Source organism: Salmo salar, chromosome 13 (assembly GCF_965601325.2).
Source record: "Salmo salar chromosome 13, fSalSal1, whole genome shotgun sequence".
NCBI classification, from domain to species: Eukaryota; Metazoa; Chordata; class Actinopteri; order Salmoniformes; family Salmonidae; genus Salmo; species Salmo salar.
In genome coordinates, this window is record NC_138303.1 from 82701971 (window position 1) to 82727694 (window position 25724).

General features: G+C 43.2%; 1 protein-coding gene across 9 annotated transcripts in view; it reads right to left on the reverse strand.

Moving 5' to 3' along the window:
- The window catches only part of LOC106567933 (ubiquitin carboxyl-terminal hydrolase 25), a 55733-nt gene that overhangs the window by 15660 nt on the left and 14349 nt on the right, over nt 1–25724 (reverse strand). For 5 of the 9 annotated variants that reach the window (XM_014137844.3, XM_014137840.3, XM_014137847.3 and 2 more), the window contains 11 exons: nt 24458–24659; nt 21854–21977; nt 21469–21631; nt 20033–20119; nt 18347–18484; nt 15831–15907; nt 15406–15479; nt 13648–13802; nt 1952–2079; nt 1682–1777; nt 188–352 (listed from right to left, as the gene is read on the reverse strand). In XM_014137844.3, the coding sequence (XP_013993319.3) occupies nt 188–352; nt 1682–1777; nt 1952–2079; nt 13648–13802; nt 15406–15479; nt 15831–15907; nt 18347–18484; nt 20033–20119; nt 21469–21631; nt 21854–21977; nt 24458–24659 (1409 nt within the window). The remainder of the gene's footprint in view (nt 1–187; nt 353–1681; nt 1778–1951; nt 2080–13647; nt 13803–15405; nt 15480–15830; nt 15908–18346; nt 18485–20032; nt 20120–21468; nt 21632–21853; nt 21978–24457; nt 24660–25724) is intronic. The other 4 variants (XM_014137848.3, XM_014137845.3, XM_014137843.3 and 1 more) reach the window with 2 other exon arrangements.

The following is a 25724-nucleotide window of genomic DNA, read 5'->3' on the forward strand; positions in this document are numbered from 1 at the left end:
TGTAATGTCAGGTGCAGACGAGTGTGAAGAAGTCAAAACCACAACTCTGTACTTCTGAATCCCACTTATTTAACAGCTCAATCAGACAGAATTACTGGAAAAAAAAAGGTATCAGAAACATGTACACATGAACACGTAAATCCTGACACAATGAGCGGTTGTAGCTGCATGGTGTTGCATGACTTGCCTTAGAGCGGGCAGCAGCTGCCCCGTTGTGCCACCGGGGGGTGCTGATGTGTCAATGTCCTCCAAGGGAGAGGTGCAGACTGGCTTACTGGAGGCAAACTCCATGGCGTACTGCAGGACATCTGCCAGAGGAAACCTCTTGGGACCAGAGCCATAGCTCAGATACCTGGGAGAGAGAGAGAGAGTGAGGGAAGAGAGAGGATGAAAGACTATCTATAAAGTGAAAGAGCATCTATAAAACACCATACCAGCATTATAAAATGTTAATGCATTACGAAAGTAAGAAATTGTGTACAGAATGTGACTGCTGGGGACATGTTGTACATACCAACAATGCCAGAAATAAAATCAGTCGTTAATGATTACACTGTTCTGTTTTGTCTCCAGGAGTGGGTATTGTATTGTTGCTATGACTGTTGCTAGGGAATGACCAGTCATTTTGATAGTTTATCAATGTAAGAAAGTAAACAGAGGTGTGTGTGTGTGTGTACACGTGTTAGGGCTGGGCGATATGACCAAAATATCTCAATATTTATCATATTTTTGATGTTATATAATGTCTCTGAATAATAACATTTCTAAATATGCTGTATAGGTAGTGGCTTTAATAGGCTTTCTACATACTGTTCAACCAAACTTTCACAAAAAATAATAGGAGGACAAAACTGACAGTCTTATTTGTAGAACATTACATAGGAATCAAAATCTGGTACTCAACCAATGGTTACCATTTGCAGTTATTTGTTCAATTCAAGAATTTTTATACATTTCTTAATGTCCTGCATCATGCACACTAATAATTCGATATTAAATCGGATTATGACAGTAGGACGACGCTGGGCCAATTGTACGCCACCCTATGGGACTCCCGATCACGGCCGGTTGTGATACAGCCCGGGATTGAACCCGGGTCTGTAGTGACATCTTAGACCACTGTGGCACTCGGAAGGCCCAAAATCATATTAACATTTTAAACAAACTATCATATTAAATCTGACTATCCACAATAATTGCATTATTGTGTGCATGTAACGGTACACAGTGTCACGTTTTATTTCGTCTTAGTATGCCTCCATTTCATAAAAAAAAAACATTACATTTATGGAGAATAACTATTGTCCTCTATATTTTTGGCTTCAATTGCAATTCTTACTTTTGTCCCTAGAGGTAGTTGGACAATTTCTAGTGGTCTATTTGGCAAGCTTGCCCTCCTGAAGTGGTTGACTTGTTGTACTAGAAAGTTAGCTAGCAGTTCTCAGTTGTTAGCAGTTTTCTTAATATAAAAATGGCTGAGTGCCATTTTTGTCATTAAGGAATTATTTTAATGTAAGAAATCAAACATTAAAATACCTTTAAAGAAGGTAAAGTGAAAACCCAAACCGGTCAGTGAATGAATAGTTATATAATTTCTTTATGGTTTACCCCCCTGTGTGTGTGTGTGTGTGTGTGAGTGTGAGTGTGAGTGTGTGTGACAGCCTAGCTCAGTTTACTGTACCTCTCCAGACGCTGTTGAAGTAAAGTCAGTTGCTCTTTCAGTCTCCTGATCTCCTCTCGTTTAATCCTGGTGATCTCTCGGTTCCTGTCCATATACCTGACGAAATACAACAGAAATCATACAAGTTCATAAATTCCTCTCCTGAACTGAAATACCTTCTCAATGGAGAATCTCCATTGAATGTGTTTTTTAGGCCAGGAATATGCTTAATCTGGGTCAGAGAAAAAGGCCCTAAATCACAATATGCGAGTTGAATAACATTTTCCTTACCTGTCCATGTACAGCATGGAAGGGAACTCCAGCTTGTTGTGGATCTTCTCAGGTCGACCCAGGGCTTGGTTGAACTCAAATCTTGACAATTCAAAGGTCAAGACAGGAGGAAGTTCGGTAAACCAGTGCTGAGGGGGAAATTCCAAATATGTCATTATAATGGAGTTCCCGTTTTCTAAAATAGGTCATATGAGTCATTGGTTTTCCATAAACACCACATTTTAGATTTTTTAAATTGGGCCCTTCTTAATGAGTAGTCTTGAGTAGCGTGTTTAGAAATCATTCCTACATGACTCATGCCTGTCCCGCTAATATTGTTGTCTCTCCAGTCTATTATTTATGTCCAAGCAGACACCGATGGTATATACACTGAGTGTACAAAACATTAGGAACACCTGCTCTTTCCATGACAGACTGACCAGGTGAAAGCTATGATCCCTTACACCTGTTAAATCCACTTCAAATCATTGTAGATGAAGGGGAGGAGACAGCCTAAAGGATTTTTAAGCCTTGAGACACCGGCTGCGGTCCAAACACATTTTTACCCCCTCAGCCCTTACGCTATCCACTTTCCCTCGGGGAAATCCCCATTGAAACCGGATACAGTTTGACTGCCATCTTAAGGGGAGGTCCAATTCACTAACGTTGCCCCCTCGGCCATCAATTTAGCTCGAGGGAGCAAGTGAAGAACTTTTCACTTGCGGGGTTGATATGACCCACAATTCAATGCCAACTGTAGTCACATGTCAAACTCTGGTGGCCGTGAAGTTTCGGCATGTCATAAAAAAAAAAGGTATGAAGCTAGCTTGCTAAAACACATATACACTAGTGATGCACCGAAGTTACATTTTTGGCCGAGAGCGATATCCGATATTTTCCTTGCCCCAAAAAAACGATACCGATATTTAAAATTTTAGTGGCCTTTTAAGCATTAACACACACACGGACGCAGCGGTCTAAGGCACTGCATCTCAGTGCAAGAGGAGTCACTACTGGTTCGAATCAAGGCTGTATCACATCCAACGATTGGGAGTCTCATAGGGCGGCGTACAATTGGCCCAGCGTCGTCCGGGCTGTCATTGTAAATAAGGATTTGTTCTTAACTGACTTGCCTAGTTAAATAAAGGTTACACACACACCAAAAAGTTATTTTGCTGGCATTTACATATGTCCACATTACCAGTAAAACATAATCAAAACCTATTTCTTTCACTGACTTGCTGTGCTGTTTTGTTGTTTAGTCGCTTCATTATCAACCAGGATTTCTATGGAACGCCGTTTGGGTCTTTGCATGTCAAAAAAAGATGCACTTCTAACAACACTATTTGATGTGTCAAATAAGCTTGTTGACCAATCAGGACCTGAATATAACTGCACCTCAAATAATAATTGAATGCGTTCATACATTTATGTAATTATTACACATTGATTACACTATCACTCGTATTTTATGTCACAACGATTCATAGAAACGTATGCTATGACACTGGTGAAGTTGTTTCGTGCACCTACAGTGCTGGTCATTAAAAAAGCTAGCTAGCTCATGGATGCAAACTATGTAGTTCTTCCCCAAAAACATAGCAAAACGACAATGTTTCATTAGGTGTCATTTAAAATAACCCTAATTTATAAGACAGTTCTTATTTGATTAATGGTGGTCGGACCCATCTATATGAAGCTAGCCACAATAAAGATTAGCCACAATATTTGACTTTGCGCTTAGCCTTCAAAATAAAAGTATGGCATAATTCTACTATTTGTATTAATTTGCATCACTGTCAATGACATACTTTTATTTTGAAGGCAAACTGCAAATTCCACTATTGTGCCGAATCCTTATTGTGGCTAGCTTCACAACACATAATCCGGCCTGGTCGAGCTTCACTAGCCAGATGAAGCTAGCTGGCTTCTTATAACGTTATCTTTGGGCAACAGGGTTAAGTAGCTGGCTAGCTATTTATTTTTCATGAATTGAAGTTCAATTTCAATAGGCGAACAACAAGTGGCTACCTAGCTAATACTTACTCACAAGGATTCCTAAATCATTGCTAAGAATAATGAAAATGACTGCAGTGTTTACTGGTCATTGTTTTCAGGCTGGTTGTATTGGCGCTAGCTAGGTACCAAGTTAAAGCTAGCTACCCCAGAAGTTGGGGGGGGGGGGGGGGGGGGGGGGTCGAACAAATTATGCTTTATTACCAACGCGGTATTGTAAACACATCATTCGTGGCCGGTGTTTGCAGACTTTTTTTGTACAGCTTTGACAGTGCTACTGTATCTTTTTTGACACGCAAAAAGACCCAAACGGAGTTCCATAGTATGTATGTCGTGAAGCTATTACTGTGTAACTCCGGTAAGGCAACATCATCGGAAAAAATAGCACACTTGGTAGTGTGTACCGGTGCTCGACCAGTCGGCGAAAGCCAACATCACCCAGGACAGAGAACGGTTGATTGTCAAGGGCAATGAATTTCCATTATCTTGGCTTTAATGGATTTCGCCTTTGAGTTGTCAAAGGACTGCTCAACTTGTTGACTGCTCGATCCACATAGCAGACATTGTGGGCTAGGTTAGAATGCTGTGTTGCACGTGTAGCGCAACATTTATCGTGGCGTCTTCACGTCCTCTACCTACGTTATATACATATGCACGGTAGCTTTGACATCGGCGTTAAACTAGACATTGGGCCGATACTGATGTTGGCATTTTTAGCTAATATCGTCCGATATGTTCACCGATATATCGTGCATCCCTAAGACACACACACTTAGTTGTTGTTACCCTTACAGCTCATTGAAATAATGTTTAATTCCTCCTGAAAAGCAATGAAATTAAAAGCTATTTTATCATGTATACTTGCATGCCTTTGGTATGTCAAAGAACAAAGCAAAGAAGCTGTGAAAAGAGATGAATTACTGCTTATTTTACAAAGATATTCCAAAATGGCCTGGACACATGTTGGTACCCCTTAGAAAAGATAATAAATAATTGGATTAGTGATATTTCAAACTAATTAGTTTCTTTAATTAGAATCACACGTCTCCAATCTTGTAATCAGTCATTCAGCCTATTTAAATGGAGTAAAGTAGTCACTGTGCTGTTTGGTATCATTGTGTGCACCACACTGAACATGGACCAGAGAAAGCAAAGGAGAGATTTGTCTGAGGAGATCAGAAAGAAAATAGACAAGCATGGTAAAGGTAAAGGCTACAAGACCATCTCCAAGCAGCTTGATGTTCCTGTGACAACAGTTACAAATATTATTAACAAGTTTAAGGTCCATGGAACTTTAGCCAACCTCCCTGGGCGCGGCCACAAAAGTGAGTCGACCCCATCGAACAGAAGGATAGTGCGAATGGTAGAAAAAGAACTAAGGATAACTGCCAATGAGATACAAGCTGAACTCCAAGGTGAAGGTACGTCAGTTTCTGATCGCACCATCTGCCACTTTTTGAGCGAAAGTGGGCTCCATGGAAGAAGACCCAGGACTCCAATTTTGAAAGAAAAACATAAAAAAGCCAGACTGGAATTTGCTACAATGCATATTGACAAGCCACACTCCTTCTGGGAGAATGTCCTTTGGACAGATGAGTCAAAATTGGAGCTTTTTGGCAAGTCACATCAGCTCTATGTTCACAGACAAAAAAAATGTAGATTTCAAAGAAAAGAACACCATACCTACAGTGAAACATGGAGGAGGCTGAGTTATGTTTTGGGGCTGCTTTGCTGCGCCTGGCACAGGGTGCCATGAATCTTTGCAGGGCACAATGAAATCTCAAGGCTACCAAGGCATTCTGGAGCGAAACGTACTGCCCAGTGTCAGAAAGCTCTGTCTCAGTAGCAGGTCATGGGTCCTCCAACAGATAATGACCCAAAACGCACAGCTAAACGCACCCAAGAATGGATAAGAACAAAACATTGGACTATTCTGAAGTGGCCTTCTATGAGTCCTGATCTGAATCCTATCGAACATCTATGGAAAGAGCTGAAACTTGCCGTCTGGAGAAGGCACCCATCAAACCTGAGACAGCTGGGGCAGTTCTCTCAGGAAGAGTGGGCCAAACTATCTGTTAACAGTTGCAGAAGTCTCATTGAAAGCAACAGAAAATGTTTGATTGAAGTGATTGCCTCTAAAGGTTGTGCAACAACATATTAGGTTAAGATTCCCATTATTTTTGTCCATGCCATTTTCCTTTGTTTTATTATTTACAAAATCATGTTGAATAAAAAAATTAAATCAACAGCAAAGTCTATCTATTTAATATGGAAAAAAACAATTTAAGAGAAAATTGTGCATTCTTTGTTTTTTGTGGAGGGGTACCAACAAATTTGATCGTCAGTCCGTATATAAACTCAGCAAAAAAAGAAGTCCTTTTTTAGAACCCTGTCTTTCAAAGATGGATTTTTAGAAATTAACTTCACAGATCTTTATTGTAAAGGGTTTAAACACTGTTTCCCATGCTTGTTCAATGAACCATAAACAATTAATGAACATGCACCTGTGTAACAGTCGTTAAGACACTAACAGCTTACAGACTAGAGGTCGACCGATTAATCGGAATGGCCGATTAATTAGGGCCGATTTCAAGTTTTCATAACAAATCGGAAATCGGTATTTTTGGTACGCCGATTTGGCCGATTTTTTTTAAATTTTCTTTTTTAGACATTTATTTAATTAGGCAAATCAGTTAAGAACACATTCTTATTTTCAATGACGGCCTAGGAACGGTAGGTTAACTGCCTTGTTCAGGGGCAGAATGACAGATTTTTACCTTGTCAGCTCGGGGATTCAATCTTGCAACCTTACGGTTAACTAGTCCAATGCTCTAACCACCTGCTTTACATTGCACTCCACGAGGAGCCTGCCTGTTACACAAATGCAGTAAGAAGTCAAGGTAAGTTGCTAGCTAGCATTAAACGTATCTTATAAAAAACAATGAATCAATCATAATCACTAGTTAAACTAGTAATATCATCAACCATGTGTAGTTATCTAGCCTGTCCTGCATTGCATATAATCGCTTAGGTACACGTTGCTCCAACCATAAACGTCAATGCCTTTCTTAAAATCAATACACATTTTTAAACCTGCATATTCAGTTAATATTGCCTGCTAACATGAATTTCTTTTAACTAGGGAAAATGTGTCACTTCTCTTACAAACAGAGTCAGGGTATATGCAGCAGTTTGGGCCGCCTGGCACGTTGCGAACTGTGAAGACTATTTCTTCCTAACAAAGACAGCCGACTTCGCCAAACGGGGATGATTTAACAAAAGCGCATTTGCGAAAAAAGTACAATCGTTGCACGACTGTACCTAACCATCAATGCCCTTCTTAAAATCAGTACACAGAAGTATATATTTTTTAAACCTGCATATTTAGCTAAAAGAAATCCACGTAAGCAGGCAATATTAACCAGGTGAAATTGTTTCATTTTGCGTTCATTGCAAGCAGAGTCAGGGTATATGCAACAGTTTGGGCCGCCTGGCTCGTTGCGAACTAATTTGCCAGAATCTTACGTAATTATGACATAACATTGAAGGTTGTGCAATGTAACAGGAATATTTTGACTTAGGGATGCCACCCGTTAGATAAAATACGGAACAGTTCCGCATTTCACTGACAGGAAAAACGTTTTGTTTTCGAGATGATAGTTTCCGGATTCGACCATATTAATGACCTAAGGCTCATATTTCTGTGTGTTATGTTATAATTAAGTCTATGATTTGATAGAGCAGTCTGACTGAGCGATGGTAGGCAGCAGCAGGCTCGTAAACATTCATTCAGCCCTTCGCAATGCATTGCGCTGTTTATGACTTCAAGCCTATCAACTCCCAAGATGAGGCTGGTGTAACCGATGTGAAATGGCTAGCTAGTTAGCCGGGTGCGCGCTAATAGCGTTTCAAACGTCACTCGCTCTGAGACTTGGAGTAGTTGTTTCCCTTGCTCTGCATGGGTAACGCTGCTTCAAGGGTGGCTGTTGTCGATGTGTTCCTGGTTTGAGCCCAGGTAGAAGCGAGGAGCGGGTCGGAAGCTATACTGTTACACTGGCAATACTAAAGTGCCTATAAGAACATCCAATAGTCAAAGGTATATGAAATACAAATCGTAGAGAGAGAAATAATCCTATAATTCCTATAATAACTACAACCTAAAACATCTTACCTGGGAATATTGAAGACTCATGTTAAAAGAAACCACCAGCTTTCATATGTTCTCATGTTCTGAGCAAGGAACTTAAACATTAGCTTTTTTACATGGCGCATATTGCACTTTTACTTTCTTCTCCAACACTTTGTTTTTGCATTATTTAAACCAAATTGAACATATTTCATTATTTATTTGAGGCTAAATTGATTGATGTATTATATTAAAGTTAAAATAAGTGTTCATTCAGTATTGTTGTAATTGTCATTATTACAAAAAAAAAGATTAAAAAAAAAAATCAAAACAATATTATATATATTTTTTTAAATTAAAAAAAAAAAAAAAAAAATCTTATTTTTTTTATTAAAAAAAATATATATAATATTGTTTTGATTTTTTTTTTTTTTTTTTTTTAAACGGACGATTAATCGGCATCGGCTTTTTTTTGGGTCATCCAATAATCAGTATCGGCTTTGAAAAATCATAATCGGTCGACCTCTACTACAGACGGTAGGCAATTAAGGTCACAGTTATGAAAACTTTGGACACTAAAAGAGGCCTTTCTACTGACTCTGAAAAACAACAAAAGAGAGATGCCCAAGGTCCCTGCTCATCTGCGTGAACGTGCCTTAGGCATGCTGCAAGGAGGCATGAGGACTGCACGTGGCCAGGGCAATAAATTGCAATGTCCGTACCGTGAGACGCCTAAGACAGCGCTACAGGGAGACAGGATGGACAGCTGATCGTCCTCGCAGTGGCAGACCACATGTAACAACACCTGCACAGGATCAGTACATCCGAACATCACACCTGCGGGACAGATACAGGATGGCAACAACAGCTGTCCGAGTTACACCAGGAACGCACAATCCCTCCATCAGTGCTCAGACTGTCCTCGATAGGCTGAGAGAGGCTGGACTGAGTGCTTGTAGGCCTGTTGTAAGGCAGGTCCTCACCAGACATCACCGGCAACAACGTCGCCTATGGGCACAAACCCACTGTCGCTGGACCAGACAGGACTGGCAAATAGTGCTCTTCACTGACGAGTCGCGGTTTTGTCACACCGGGGGTGATGGTCAGAATTGCGTTTATCGTCGAAGGAATGAGCGTTACATCGAGGCCTGTACTCTGGAGCAGGATCGATTTGGAGGTGGAGCGTCCGTCATGGTCTGGGGCGGAGTGTCACAGCATCATCGGACTGAGCTTGTTGTCATTGCAGGCAATCTCAACGCTGTGCGTTACAGGGAAGACATCCTCCTCCCTCATGTGGTACCCTTCCTGCAGGCTCATCCTGACATGACAATGCCACCAGCCATACTGCTCGTTCTGTGCATGATTTCCTGCAAGACAGGAATATCAGTGTTCTGCCATGGCCAGCGAAGAGCCCGGATCTCAATCCCATTGAGCACGTCTGGGACCTGTTGGATCAGAGGGCTAGGGCCATTCCCCCCAGAAATGTCCGGGAAATTGCAGGTACCTTGGTGGAACATCTCACAGCAAGAACTGGAAAACCTGGTGAGCAGTCCATGAGGAGGAGATGTACTGCAGTACTTAATGCAGCTGGTGGCCACACCAGATACCGACTGTTACTTTTGATTTTGACCCCCCCTTCGTTCAGGGACACATTATTACATTTTTGTTAGTCACGTCTGTGGAACTTGTTCAGTTTTTGTCTCAGTTGTGTAAATATTTGTATGAACATAAGATTCAACATGCTAAGTTTGCTGAAAACAAACGCAGTTGATAGTGAGAGGACGTTTCTTCTTTTGCTGAGTTTATATATTATTTATTTGGCAAATTGGCTTAGTCCCGTAGTGAGGAGTCAATAAAACGTTGCTAGATTCATAAGCATTTTTTGCAATTCTGAAATGTATGGGTAACTGTAGCTAGCTATGGGTAACTGTAGCTAGCTACCTGACAGGAGGGCTACCTAGCTATGTTAGCTTACTAGGTACATTAATAGCTTTAGGTTGGTTGATTTTAAGCTCAACTTCAAGATTTCCAACAAGGACCTTGCCTCTCCGATCATCACTCTCCCTCGCTTGGGCAAGGGACATTTACGGTACACTCGGACGTGACGATGTAAAACGACATTCAAGGGCTGAGGGTTTAGGGCAGAGGGCTGTCTACTTTGAGTTTGAAACACAGCCATGGATTGTGTGTGTGTGCCATTCAGAGTGTGAATGGACAAGACAACATTTAAGTGCCTTTGAACATGGTATGGTAGTAGGTGCCAGGCGCACTGATTTGAGTGTGTCAAGAACTGCAACACTGCTGGGTTTTTCACACTCAACAGTTTCCTGTGTGTATCAACAATGGTCCACCATCCAAAAGAAATCCAGTCAACGACGAATTGAGGCTGTTGAGGGCAACTCACTATTAGGAAGGTGTTCTTAATGTTTCGCATACTGGGTCCAGTAAAGAGGGCACAGTTCCAGGTCCATCTGTGATGTGAGGGGGACTAGTAATTAGCTAGTCACAGCTGCTGTGACGTGGGGCTGGCGACCAAGGCTGAGGCAAGGCTAACCCCGGCCAGGGGTCAACGCCAGGCTAGCAGGGTCATAGCAAAAGTCAAATGTCACAGGCTAGGCCAACGCTGTGGGAGTCAGTCGGTCCCCCACTGAATCTCCGGAATTATTCAAGTGCCCGTCAATTTTTAAAGTAGGCCTAGATGGACTGTTTTAAAGCAAATTGTATTTGTCACATGTGCCAAATACAACAAGTGCAGGCATCACCATGAAATGCTTACTTACAAGCCCTTAACCAACAGTGGAGTTCAAGAAGAGTTAAGAATATATTTACCAAATAAACTAAAAAGTAACACAAAATAACAATAACGAGGCAATATACAGGGGGTACCGGTACCGAGTCAATGTGCGGGGGTAGAGGTTAGTCGAGGTAATTTGTACATGTAGGTAGGGATGAAGTGACTATGCATACAGTTGAAGTCGGAAGTTTACATACACCTTAGCCAAATACATTTAAACTCAGTTTTTCACAATTCTTGACATTTAATCCTAGTAAAAATTCCCAGTCTTAGGTCAGTTAGGATCACCACATTATTTTAAGAATGTGAAATGTCAGAATAATAGTAGAGAGTGATTTAATTCAGCTTTTATTTATTTCATCACATTCCCAGTGAGTCAGAAGTTTACATACACTCAATTAGTATTTGGTAGCATTGCCTTTAAATTGTTTAACTTGGGTCAAAAGTTTAAGGGTAGCCTTCCACAAGCTTCCCACAATAAGTTGAGAGAATTTTGGCCCATTCCTCCTGACAGAGCTCGTGTAACTGAGTCAGGTTTGTAGGCCTCCTTGCTCACACAAGTTTTCAGTTCTGCCCACAAATTTTCTATGGGATTGAGGTCAGGGCTTTGTGATGGCCACTCCAATACCTTGACTTTGTTGTCCTTAAGCCATTTTGCCACAACTTTGGAAGTATGCTTGGGGTCATTGTCCATTTGGAAGACCCATTTGTGACCAAGCTTTAACTTCCTGACTGATGTCTTGAGATGTTGCTTCAATATATCCACATACATCTTCTTACCTCATGATGCCATGTATTTTGTGAAGTGCACCAGTCCCACCTGCAGCAAAGCACCCCCACAACATGAAGCTGCCACCTCCATGCTTCACGGTTGGGATGGTGTTCTTCGGCTTGCAAGCCTCCCCCTTTTCCCTCCAAACATATCGATGGTCATTATGGCCAAACAGTTCTGTTTTAGTTTCATCAGACCAGAGGACATTTCTCCAAAAAGTACAATCTTTGTCCCCATGTGCAATTGCAAACCGTAGTCTGGCTTTTTTATGGCGATTTTGGAGCTGTGGCTTCTTCCTTGCTGAGCGGCCTTTCAGGTTATGTCGATATAGGACTCGTTTGAGTGGATATAGATACTTTTGTGCCTGTTTCCTCCAGCATCTTCACAAGGTCCTTTGCTGTTGTTCTGGGATAGATTTGTACTTTTCGCACCAAAGTACATTAATCTCTAGGAGACAAAATGCATCTCCTTCCTGAGCGGTATGATGGCTGCGTGGTCCCATGGTGTTTATACTTGCGTGCAATTGTTTGTACAAATGAACGTGGTACCTTCAGGCGTTTGGAAATTGCTACCATGGATGAACCAGACTTGTGGAGGTCTACAATTTTCTTCTGAGGTCTTTGCGGATTTATTTTGATTTTCCCATGTCAAGCAAAGAGGCACTAAGTTTGAAGGTAGGCCTTGAAATACATCCACAGGTACACCTCCAATTGACTCAAATGATGTCAATTAGCCTATCAGAAGCTTTTAAAGCCATGCCATCATTTTCTGGAACTTTTCAAGCTGGTTAAAGGCACAGTCAACTTAGTGTATGTAAACTTGTGGCCCACTAGAATTGTGATGCAGTGAATTATAAGTGAAATAATCTGTCTGTAAACAATTGTTGGAAAAATTACTTGTGTCAAACACAAAGTAGATGTCCTAACCGACTTGCCAAAACTATAGTTTGTTAACAAGAAATTTGTGGAGTGGTTGAAAAACGAGTTTTAATGACTCCAACCTAAGTGTATGTAAACTTCCGATTCCAACTGTAGATAATAAACAGCGAGTAGCAGCAGTGTACAAAACAAAGGGGGGGGGGGGGGGGGGGTGTGTCAATGTAAATAGTCCAGTGGCCATTTCATTAATTGTTCAGCAGTCTTATGGCTTGGGGGTAGAAGCTGTTAAGGAGCCTTTTGGTCCTAGACTTGGTGCTCCGGTACCGCTTGCCGTGCGGTAGCAGAGAAAACTGTCTATGACTTGGGTGACTGGAGTCTCTGACAATTTTTTGGGCTTTCCTCTGACACCGCCTATTATATAGGTCCTGGATGGCAGGAAGCTTGGCCCCAGTGATGTACTGGCCGTACACACTACCCTCTGTAGCGCCTTACGGTCAGAGGCCGAGCAGTTGCCATATCAGGCGGTGATGCAACCGGTCAGGATGCTCTCAATGGCGTAGCTGTAGAACTTTATGAGGATCTGGGGACCAATGCCAAATCTTTTCAGTCTCCTGAGGGGGAAAAGGTGTTGTCGAGCCCTCTTCACAACAGTCTTGGTGTGTTTGGAACATGATAGTTCGTTGGTGATTTGGACACCAATGAACTTCAAACTCTCGGCCCACTCCACTAAAGCCCCGTCGATGTTAATTGGGGCCTGTTCGGCTGTCTCATCATTGTCGATAATCAGGCCTACCACTGTTGTATCGTTAGCAAACTTAATGATGGTGTTGGAGTCGTGTTTGGCCACGCAGTCGTGGGTGAACAGGGAGTACAGGAGAGGACTAAGTACACACCCCTGAGGGGCCCCAGTGTTCAGGATCAGCAATCACAGTTTAGTGGGCTACTGATAACATTTGGTAGTTGAACAGTAGCGTAATAGTACTTCCTGTTTGCCTGTACATTTTGTGTGAATAACCATAGATTTTGAAGATGTTTGAGTTTAATTTTCCATATTACACATCTATTACGGTTAAAATGCCAAACTCCACTGTCAGTTGTTGTTGGTGTGTCTCAGTGAGCAGCAGCACTGACCTCCTGTCCAGACTTGGCAGAGTTCTCTGCAGATGAGTGTAGGGACTCGATCTCCCCCTCGATCATGGCTGCCTCTAAACACTCGTGCAGGTCCTTAAAGCCATTCACCTGCAGAGGGTACTGCCCGAACATCTCTGTGTTCTCAAACTTCTTTCCTGTGAGGAAGGGAACAGGAGCACAGAAATGTAAACTACATTTATGTACCTCACACTAACAGTTGTGGCCATAACCAACAACTAATTAAAGAAGCACTGGGATTTGGTAGAGGCAGTTGAACCCGATTATGCAGTACTACTCCTCCGAGGTGCGGTCCCAAGGCCTAGCCCTAGCTTGCTTGCGAGCACGTGCCATATGGGGAGGCTAGGGAGAAAGTGGTCCAGGCGTGTGAGAGAGAGGAGAAACCCAATTCACACTAATTTATCAGCCAGGTCTGGTTTCAAATAGGATTTATTTCGTTTCAAATACTTAAAGCATTTGATTGAGCCTGCCTGGGATGCCAGATGGGCAGGGTTTATACCTTTTCCATTGGTCCATTGCGCCAGGTAAGCTCAACCAAACAAAGAAGACAAATAACATTTGAACCCAGATGTGGCCATCACATCCACTAACTGACTAAATACAGCACAGCTTTCTGCATTTGCAGAGCCTCAGCTGACCCACTGCACTGACTACAGCACCTGAGTGCTGACTGACCAGGAAAAAAAAACAGAACCCAGGGAGTGGAGAGGGAAAGCTAGCGGACATGCAAATGAGGCATTAAGGTCATAAGAAGAGCAGAAGCTGCCCCAGCTTTGTATCTGGCGGTTCTGAGCCAGTATTGTCATGCATAATAAGCACAATGTCAATCAGATGTCAAGGTCCTCCAGGATCAATGCTCTGCAGCCCCGGTACTTTTAAATGTGCCACATCTCATTAAAGATGACCTCCAGGATCTTAAGCACAACAAATTCGTAACATATTTCTTTACAGTCTAAGATGTTGGGGGGGCTAAGCTGACATATGGAATTGTGTTAAGATGGATCATTTAGCTATTTGATTTTGAATTGTAGGAGCCCTTTACATATACAAAAAAAAAGTGTCTGTCCTATATCTAGGAGATATTTAACCCCTTTTTTTAGGGTTAGGCACAAAACTACCTTCATACTTCCATTAAAAAAATTAAACTTGTACCGGGTACCTTCAGACGATTCTTGTGACACTTGTGTGAGAACAGTATCGTGTTCGTGAGAGTGGTCATAACAGTTTGTAGGTCAAACTGTTCGGACGCTACAGACATTTGTGAGAAGACCGATTTCTGGGACATTGCATGGTCTGACAAACACCGCTCTAGCTCTGCCACCCTCCACCACAGATGTGGAAGTGCGACACTGGCGGCGGATGCAGTGGATTGAGATGCCTCCAATGCAAAAAAACACACCTCTCTAGGTGGAATTGGAGTCGCAATATAAATCATACGAATTGCACAAAAAAAGGACGAACATATCATACGAAATGGATGACCTAGTACACAATTTAATGATATAGTACACAAAAACAGGGCTCGTGAGCACCACTTTCAAAACTACTGGCTGAAATTATACAAATGTTTGAGAGTGCATCTTTAAAACAAGGTCACCTTTCACTACCGGGGGCAAGGACTCTCTCCCTCTCTCATTGCTGCTACTGCTACAGACGGCTGAGCCTCGTCTCTCTATCACTCTCCAATCATCTATCCTCCTACACCAGGGGCGTTCTAACATGTTTGCTTCCCTCTCTTACCTTCCAGAACCCCCACAGCCTGGAAGCGGCCATAGAACAGCTCAACCATCGGGTTCTTTGGCTTCTCGCCCTCTCTGGGAACGGAAAGAGGTCAGAATCAAAACACACACTCATTGGGGTGTCAGCACGCATGCCCCCCCACACACACACACACACACACACACACACACACACACACACACACACACACACACACACACGTGGAAGAGGATGTTTAGGCCTCTAAGCTATGTGAATAATGATCCTAGCCCCTTTTGCACAGGTACCTTCATAAAATGCTTACTAAATTCACTACGGTACATACTGTATGAAAACATAGAGGGCATGTGTCCTATTGTCCCCTAGGAGGATTAATCACAGTGTGTGTTTCATGTGCTTTTATAGACATATCATGTGTGTGACATTAGCGAGGTGTTTTTCCATACCTGTCCTCCTCTGCCTTCATCTGGAAGGCATCCTCCAGCCAGTCCAACAGCTTGTGTGTAAACTCACTGACATCCTGCTGTTCCGGGAACACAGAGAGAAACAGACCAATTACAACACTACTTACAAGCAGCACACAAAGACAAACCAATTAGAAAGCTGCTTTAGGGCACAACATAGAGAGACTGGACAATTAGAACAATGCTTTGAGGGCAACTGTCAGTAGTGAAGAGTTTACACAGGCTCCAACTATGCCCAGCAGCACAGGTCCAATCACTTAAAATCACTGTAGAATATAATAGGCCTAGAACTCCTAGACCTAGAGAACTTAGCCAAGGTTTAAAACATGGAAAGGAGGTAAGTGGGATTATACTGAGGGACTCGTAAATTGCTAAAGTCAATTTATATTCCCCCAGTTGGGTCAAATGTAATTGTTAGGCCTCAAAAGCAACCAACAGCCCAGAGGATACTTTCAGAGGGCGCAATGGACGTCTGTTTTGGGGTCAACGCTTCTCTAACCCCAGACACACGAAGGGGCAAGAGCAGAGCGGACTACAGACATTACTGATGAGTACAGTGGTCAGGCGGCCGACCTCACAGGACCTTAACAGAAACATTAGCTCAGCATTATCAGGTTTTGGGGGGCAGACACTGAACAGTTTAGGGACTGTGTCATATTACCATTACATTACAGCATAAAGGAGCTAATCGTGGTCTAGGGATTAACATTATAGACAAGCGTGGTTGATGGTGTCAGGGGGACAGGGGAGGGCCTGGTGTTCCAACTTCCGCTGTTTCACTGGGCCTTTTTACCCTTGCAGACTCAGCCAAATAGTTAAGGGAGGGGTCGGTCCTCTGCCAAAGAGACAATGAGAAGGTAGGAGAGAATTCTAATCATGCATTTACCAACTGACAAAACAATGGTATCTTGGTCGCTTAAAAAAAAGACATACTTTGTGTATATAGTGTATATCAGATATGTAAGTGGACACCCCTTCAAATTAGTAGATTTGGCTATTTCAGCCACACCCTTTGCTGACAGGTGTATAAAATCAAGTACACAGCCATGCAATCTCAATAGACAAGCATTGGCAGTTGATAGAAGCCACAATCGGCAATACTAAAGCTGACCTAGCACCCACTTTTGTTTTTACAAAAGACAAACAAATGGCAGTAGAATGGCCTTTCTGAAGAGCTCAGTGACATTCAACATGGCACGGTCATAGAATGCCACCTTTCCAACAATTTAGTTAGTCAGATTTCTGCCCTGCTAGAGCTGCCCCGGTCAACTGTAAGTGCTGTTATTGTGAAGTGGAAACTTCTAGGAGCAACAACGTCTCAGTCGCGAAGTGGTAGGCCACACAAGCTCACAGAACGGGACCGCCGAGTGCTGAAGTGTGTTGCAACCACACTCACTACCGAGTTCCAAACTGCCTCTGGAAGCAATGTCAGCACAAGAACTGTTCTTCAGTAGCTTCATGAAATGGGTTTCCATGAGCGAGCAGCTGCCTAAGATAACTATGCGCAATGCCAAGCGTTGGCTGGAGTGGTGTAAAGCTCGCCGCCATTGTACTCTGGAGCAGTGGAAGCGCATTCTCTGGAGTGATCAATCACACTTCACCATAGGGCAGTCCGATAGACGAATCTGGGTTTGGCGGATCCCAGGAGAACCTGCACCAATGCATAGTGCCAACAGTAAATTTTGATGGAGGAATAATGATCCGTTTTTTTAATTTTCATGGTTTCAGGATAGGCCCCTTAGTTCCAATGAAGGGAAATCTTAATGCTACAGCATACAATGACATTCTAGACAATTCTGTGTTTCCAACTTTGTGGCAACAGTTTGGGGAAGGCTCTTTCCTGTTTCAGTATGACAATGCCCCCCTGCACAAAGCGAAGTCCAATGGTTTGTCGAGATTGGTGTGGAAGAACTTTGCCGGCCCGCACAGAGCCTTGACCTCAACCCCCATTGAACACCTTTGGGATGAATTGGAACTCCAACTGCTCGTGGTTGAATGGAAGCAAGTCCCCACAGCAATATTTCAACAACTAGTGGAACGTTATAGCAGCAAAAGGGGGACAAACTCCATGTTAATGCCCATGATTTTGGAATGAGATGTTCGAAGAGCAGGTGTCCACATACTTTTGGTAATGTAGTGTACATTAGACATTGTTCTACTGGAGTAGAATAACCACATTCAAATTGATTGCTCAATAAGAGCATTTGCTCCAGTCAGACATTTATTTTACAGCAAGCCCCTGTAGCCCTGTCCATGTACCCCATAGCTACACTTGCTGGATCAAATAATACACTGAATTTGATCACACCAGATGTCTGGATGACTATGGATGGCATAGCTGGCTTCATAAATAATTTTGTCTTGCCTTGCCACTGTGCTGTTGCTTGCTTTTTGAGGGGTCTAGGTTGGGTTACTGTAAAGCACTTTGTGACAACTGTTTATGTAAAAAAGCCATTATAAATACATTTGAAGGGTAGAGTGATAACTAGGAGGTTTACCTGCTGAGACTCGCTGGACTTGAAGGCGTCCTTGAGGATCTCCACGGCGCGCGATGGGTCTACGTACTTCCTCTTAGAACCCACCATGAGTGAGAAAAGGTTCCTCAGCTCCTGCATAAAGGGCAGGTTCCTGTGCTCCTAAGGAACGACAACAGGAACAACACACACAGGGACGTTAGTTACCATGACAACTCGCCTTCTAGAGTAAGGGAATAATGGTTTCCAAATCACAGTCATATTCCAGAGTTTTAATGTTAACAATTTTTCAGACCGTAGAGACTGCATTGAGAAGTAATACTATTATAATATTTTCACATTCAGTGCTTTATGATGGTGGTAGTGTGCCTATCAAAATATGAAGAATGGGTATGTCCCCAGTTTATGCGAGGGAATGTGTTTTTCTGTTGGATCCTAGCGATGCTTAGCTGACCCAGTAAATCTGAGCTGGTGCTGGTGTGAGATGTGACAACCAGAGGGTGTCCTCCACTGCTCTATATACAGTAGGACACTGACTGGATGGCTGCACCACAACTACTGGCAATGAATCAATGAGTTATAAATTACACACTAAGCCTATGGTAGGTGTTAAAAGCAAAGAGCAAAGCCTTGCTTCGAAGTCGAACCTTGTTGACAGAAAAGAGCATATTAAAAGAAAACTAGGTGCTCGGTACTCGAGGGTTGCGGCTATTGATGACAGGTTAGGGTCTAAGCCCTAAAAGGACTGAGTATGGGAGCCCTTCTGTTGAAAAACGGTAAAAAAGGGGCAATATTACCTACCATTTTCCCCTCGAGACGCCGTAGCAACAACATAGCCAGAAACTCTTCCTCAAAATAGTCCAAATTTCTCAAGTCAAAAAATGTGCAGGAAAACTAGTCTTCTCTCTTTCAATGAAAACAAACACTTCATGTTCCACTCTTACTAGGAGTAGTACTGTTGACCAATCACCGACGAAGGTGGGTAGACTTTGGCTACTGAACTTCGACTTGCCTCAAGAAAAAATTATTGCACGAACAGCTGAAAAAAAAACCTGCCCGAAGACCAAGACGAACAAAAACATCAAGATTTCGGGCATAATGCGCAAACTGTTTAGACTGTCGCTATATGGCAACAGCAGCAGAGGCTCATCCCAGATTAGCGGATGTGCGCTAACCATTAACCCTATGGAGTGCTCCATGGGAAGCGGGTGGGAGGAACGTGCTGTGCAGATAAGATCGCAGTTGTGGAAACCAATGAGGAAAAGACTGCAGCTGCTGCAGAGAGAGAAGGGGGGGGGGGGGTGCTAAATAGACAGAGCAGTCAGGGGGAGCGTGAACCACTGGAACCTGAGGGGAAATGAGATCACATGCTGCAACCAAATAGAGATGTTGCACAGTGAGGGTATTGATTTTGCAACCCAGAGAGTCGAGCCTCTCTTCAGATGGCCACTGCCCAGCTCAGAGGCTAACAGGAATGATAGCTGTCCAGCTGAGGGCCATGGATCTCAAAGTCAGGAGAGAGCTAACCGGACCTTTCCCCAGCTATCGCCTATCGGGTTTAACATATGTTCCTAATATGTTCCTAACAGAAGGGGAGTTTTTCAGTGTCACTATCTCTGTAGCGTATTGGTCCGGGGGATTTGACCTAAGCTTCACTGCTGAGAGTTGATATGAGTTGTCTGGGTGAGTGGAGGACGATAGGTGGTTCACCTTCTGGTTGCGAGGCAGGTCCTGGACTCTGGCAGGAGGGGAGTAATGCAGCACCAGCCTCTGGAACTCCAACAGGTTGAACAGAGACTAGAAACAAACAGAAACCCGTCAGCTTTCTTGAATAACTTTAATTTAGCTTTGAACCAGCACTAAACATTTGTGCACTATCAAAAGAGATCATGCATGTTGCTGTACAGTGAGGTAGTCAACAGCTGTTTTACTATGGATGTTATTACACTGTTGCTGCTAGCTGGAATGCTGTATGGGTATGATGGATTACAGAAGAATGTTAGAGTTCGAAGTTACGAACCAAACTTCCATACCTTTTGATAAAAGGATTAAATAATTAGTAAAGGAGAATGATTAGCGGAGTTGTCACTTCATTTTATCACCTGCTTTCATTGAATCTCTAATTGCGGTTAGAGACCGAACTGAAATGTGTGACTGCTGTCTCCTTAAGGAGTCCCATTACACACAGGCAGACAGGGACCATGTATCCAGTGTTCATTCAGAATATGTCAGCTCACTTTACCCTCTACCAGGGGGTCTATACATTAACAACGTAATCCATACATTTACATTTACATTTAAGTCATTTAGCAGAGCGACTTACAAATTGGTGCATTCACCTTATGATATCCAGTGGAACAACCACTTTACAATAGTGCATCTAAATATTTTAAGGGGGGGGGGGGGGGTTAGAAGGATTACTTTATCCTATCCTAGGTATTCCATAAAGAGGTGGGGTTTCAGGTGTCTCCGGAAGGTGGTGATTGACTCCGCTGTCCTGGCGTCGTGAGGGAGCTTGTTCCACCATTGGGGTGCCAGAGCAGCGAACAGTTTTGACTGGGCTGAGCGGGAACTGTGCTTCCTCAGAGGTAGGGGGGCCAGCAAGCCAGAGGTGGATGAACGCAGTGCCCTTGTTTGGGTGTAGGGCCTGATCAGAGCCTGAAGGTATGGAGGTGCCGTTCCCTTCACAGCTCCGTAGGCAATCACCATGGTCTTGTAGCGGATGCGAGCTTCAACTGGAAGCCAGTGGAGAGAGCGGAGGAGCGGGGTGACGTGAGAGAACTTGGGAAGGTTGAACACCAGACGGGCTGCGGCGTTCTGGATGAGTTGTAGGGGTTTAATGGCACAGGCAGGGAGCCCAGCCAACAGCGAGTTGCAGTAATCCAGACGGGAGATGACAAGTGCTTGGATTAGGACCTGCGCCGCTTCCTGTGTGAGGCAGGGTCGTACTCTGCGAATGTTGTAGAGCATGAACCTACAGGATCGTACATACCTTATGATGGGGAGGGCTAGTCTTTCCAAGTCTCTCTAGAAAGAGCTCTACATCTATGCCATAAGAGGATGAGGGTCAAGGCCTATATTGAATGCATTACATTGATATAGGATGTTTAGCAGAGTCAAAATGGAAGGTGTGTGTTTATCCCCACCTGGATGACGGCGCTGAACCAGCAGGTGTTGCCCACGTTCTTGAGCCCGACGGGGCAGTTCTCCATCCTTTTCCTGTCGTGAGGGTTGGGCGAGTCACTCCACACCTCCGTGTGTGTCCGCTTCAGGCTTGCCTTGTTCTCCGCTATGCTGGCCTCCAGAACTCTGCAAAGAGTACAACAAGTTAAAGAAAACACTTTCATCAAAAGGATATTTTATTATTTCAAAGCCCTAACAACGTCAATAAAGCATATTAGCGAAACTGCACAGCGACTTGCTCAGTCTAATCCCCTCAAATGCGCAGATCGTTGACATTTTTCCACTCAAACACTCCCTGAACGCACCTCCTCTCCCCTCAGCCCAGCTGATGGTGCGACGGTGGTGTACCTGCTGATGGCTTGCTCCTCGTCGGTGATGCCCGTCTCCCTGAAGGCCCGGCTGGACTCCTCCAGGCTGAGAGCGATAGCCCTCTGGAGGTCATCCTTATCATCACCAGTCAGGTCAATCACATCTAAAACAACACATACGTACAACTCCTTACTTACATACACACATATACATACATTACTTAGACCTTCTTCATAACTCAAGTTTTTCACACCAATCTTCCACTGACAACAATTTACGATTTACGCTTAAAGTTAAGTACTCCAAGTTAATATCCAACCCCTACTGATTTTATAATCCCAGTCATGCTGCGGTGTTTCACAGACAGACTGAGAGGAAAGGGCAGACAGACAATATCCTTTTTTTTATCCCAGCTTAAAAGACCACAAAGAGAAGAGGAGAGCTTAAAATTTGGTGCAGTAGCCTATAATATTAGACAAACCTATAAAAAGACTAAGGTGAGTCATCATCAGAGTAGTAAATAGAGCAAAAGGTTCTCTCCCCTCCTCCCAGACAACTCTCAGTTCTATTGACTGGGTTAAATTATAGGTCACGTGTCAAACTCATTCCACGGAGGGCCGAGTGTCTGCTGGTTTTTGCTCCACCCTCGTACTCGATTGATGAATTAAGGTCACTAATTAGTAAGGAACTCCCCTCACCTGGTTGTCTAGCTATTAACTGAAAGAAAAACCAAAAACCTGCAGACACTCTGCCCTCCGTGGAAGGAGTTTGTCACCCCTGTTATAGGTTGTTTTCCTTATTTGACACATATCCAAAGGAGTGAGTAAGTTCATTAAATCAGGCCATTCCTGCATGAAAGTCAAAAGGGGCATATCAGGATATGGTGTTCTCCGGTGTTCCCGAACGGAGAAGGATATACCTCTGCAGTAAAGGCAGGACTTCTCATGCCCATCTCAGAAAATTCCACAGAGATGACATCTCTTAATTTCAACAAAGTAACTCCTTGTCTCACATGAGAACCAGGAGGCATCCTACTAAGAGCCATCCCACAGACCTTTATACAATGCTAAATGCTTACTTCGAGCTTCAATACGAAACTAAAATGGGAACGATTTGCAAAATATGATAAAATATAATTAGGGAGACAGTAATGTTATTCATTCACATACAGTGCATTCAGAAAGTATTCAGAACCCTTGACTTTTTCCACATTTTGTTACGTTACAGCCGTATTATAAAATGTATTAAAAAAATGTTGTTTCCTCATCAAACATCACAATACCCCATAAAAACACAGTGAAAACAGGTTTTTAATAAATGTTTACACACAAATTACCTTATTTACATAAGTATTCAGACCCTTTGCTAGGAGACTCGAAATTGAGCTCAGATGCATCCTGTTTCCATTGATCATGCTTGAGTGGTTTCTACAATTCAATTGATTGGACATGATTTGGACAGGCACAAACCGGTCTATATAAGTCCCAGAGTTGACAGTGCATGTCAAAACCAAGCCATGAGGTCGAAGGAATTGTCCGCAGAGCGCCGAGACAGGTATTGTGTCAAGGCACAGATCTGGAGAAGGGTACCAAAAAAATGTCTGAAGCATTGACGGTCCCCAAGAACACAGTGGCCTCCATCACTCTTAAAAATGGAAGAAGTTTGGAACCACCAAGACTCTTCCTAGAACAAGCCGCCGGGCCAAACTGAGCAGTCGGGGGAGAAGGGCCTTGGTCAGGGAGGTGACCAAGAACCCGATGGTCACTCTGGAGTTCGCTAAAAGGCACCTAAAGGACTCAGACCATAAGAAACAAGATTCTCTGGTCTGATGAAACCAAGTTTGAACTTTTTTGCCTAAATGCCATGCGTCATGTCTGGAGGAAACCTGGCACCATCCTTACGGTGAAGCATGGTGGTGGCAGCACCATCCTGTGGGGATGTTTTTCAGCAGCAGGGACTGGGAGACTAGTCAGGATGGAGGGAAAGATGAACGGAGAAAAGTACAGAGAGATACTTGATGAAAACCTGCTCCAGAGCACTCAGGACCTCAGACTGGGGCGAAGGTTCACCTTCCAACAGGTCAATGACCCTAAGCACACAGACAAGACAACGCAGGAGTGGCTTCGGGACAATTCTCAATGTCCTTGAGTGGCTCAGCCCGGACTTGAACTCGATCAAACATCCCTGGAGAGACCTGAAAATAGCTGTGCAGCAACGCTCCCCATCTAACCTGACAGAACTTGAGAGGATCTGCAGAGAAGAATGGGAGAACCCCCCCCCCCCCAAATAACAGCATGCCAAGCTTGTAGCAGAAGAAGACTCAAGGCTGTAATCACTGCCAAAGTTGCCTCAACAAAGTACTGAGTAAAGGGTCTGAATACTGACGTAAATGTGTTTCTTTTTTTTATTAATTCGCAAAAAATTCAAATAAACTGTTTTTGCTTTGTCATTAACGGGTATCGTATGTAGATTGATAGGGGGAAAAATTATTTAATCCATTTAAGAATAAGGCTGTAACATAACAAAACGTGGAAAAAGTCAAGGGGTCTGAATACTTTCCGAATGTACTGTATATAATGGGTTTGAGGTCTACAGATTTTTTCTTATGCACACACCAGAGATGAGGTAGGTAGTGGTACTCACTGGTAACTCCCTGGCTAGGGACTGCCCCGGGCAGTGCTGGGTGAGGTAAGTACTCACTAGTGTCTGCCTGGCTGCCCACGCTGATGTATCTGTCGTTGCCCACCTGGGTGGTCTGGTAGTAGGCAGCCTCATCCTGCTGGGGCACCTTGGCATTCTTCTCTGTCAGAAAGGCCACCGCCTCCGCCAGGTCTCCATTACTGACCTGCAGGGATAGTTAGAGCTCTACTGTCAGAGACTGGTTTAGATGTAGACTGTCAACACTTATTCTGGGAGATCAATAAAGCTGATGAACTTGGTGAAAATAAGCAATTTCCAGAACTCCAACTGGAGATTTCCGAACATAAAATCGGTAACATTTCAAATTGTGTCAAACCATTTTGAAATGCATTCCTGAAAATCAATATCCGCTATATGGTCTGGCAGTATCAGTCAGCCAGAACATAATGGTATCTATGTGCTCCATATATTGTACGGTCTTCCTATTTAGCTATATGCCTAAGTATGCTGCAGAGCTGTCTGATTAAATCATTTTACTAGTTCTTCAAAGTAGATAAGGCATACTTTCAAACTGTCTCGATCCCTGTCGTTGCGGTCTATGCGGTCTGTGTGCATCTAGCCCAATGACTGTACAATCTAGCCTATGGTAGCAGGTGTAAAAGTGTATCCGTCCAGAGATCTGTACAGAATGTCTCCGCCCTAACAATGGGGGGAGTCGTCCCAAAGGCAGGAGACAAACTTACAGTGGGGGAAAAAAGTATTTGATCCCCTGCTGATTTTGTACGTTTGCCCACTGATAAAGAAAGGATCAGTCTATAATTTTAATGGTAGGTTTATTTGAACAGTGAGAGACAGAATAACAACAAAAATATCCAGAAAAACGCATGTCAAAAATGTTATAAATTGATTTGCATTTTAATGAGGGAAATTAGTATTTGACCCCCTCTCAAATCAGAAAGATTTCTGGCTCCCAGGTGTCTTTTATACAGGTAACGAGCTGAGATTAGGAGCACACTCTTAAAGGGAGTGCTCCTAACCGCAGCTTGTTACCTGTAAAAAAGACATGTCCACATAAGCAATCAATCAAAAGTTCCGAAAGTTCCGGAACTCCAATTTGAGCAGCAGCAGCTGAAAAATGAGCTCCTACAAATGAATCCTACAGACGAAGAACCATATATGTGACAATTTTTCCATTTTAAGATAATCAGTTATTTTTATATTATTCATTGTGTGTACCACATTGGGTGTTTTATGGTTGACAAATAATTCA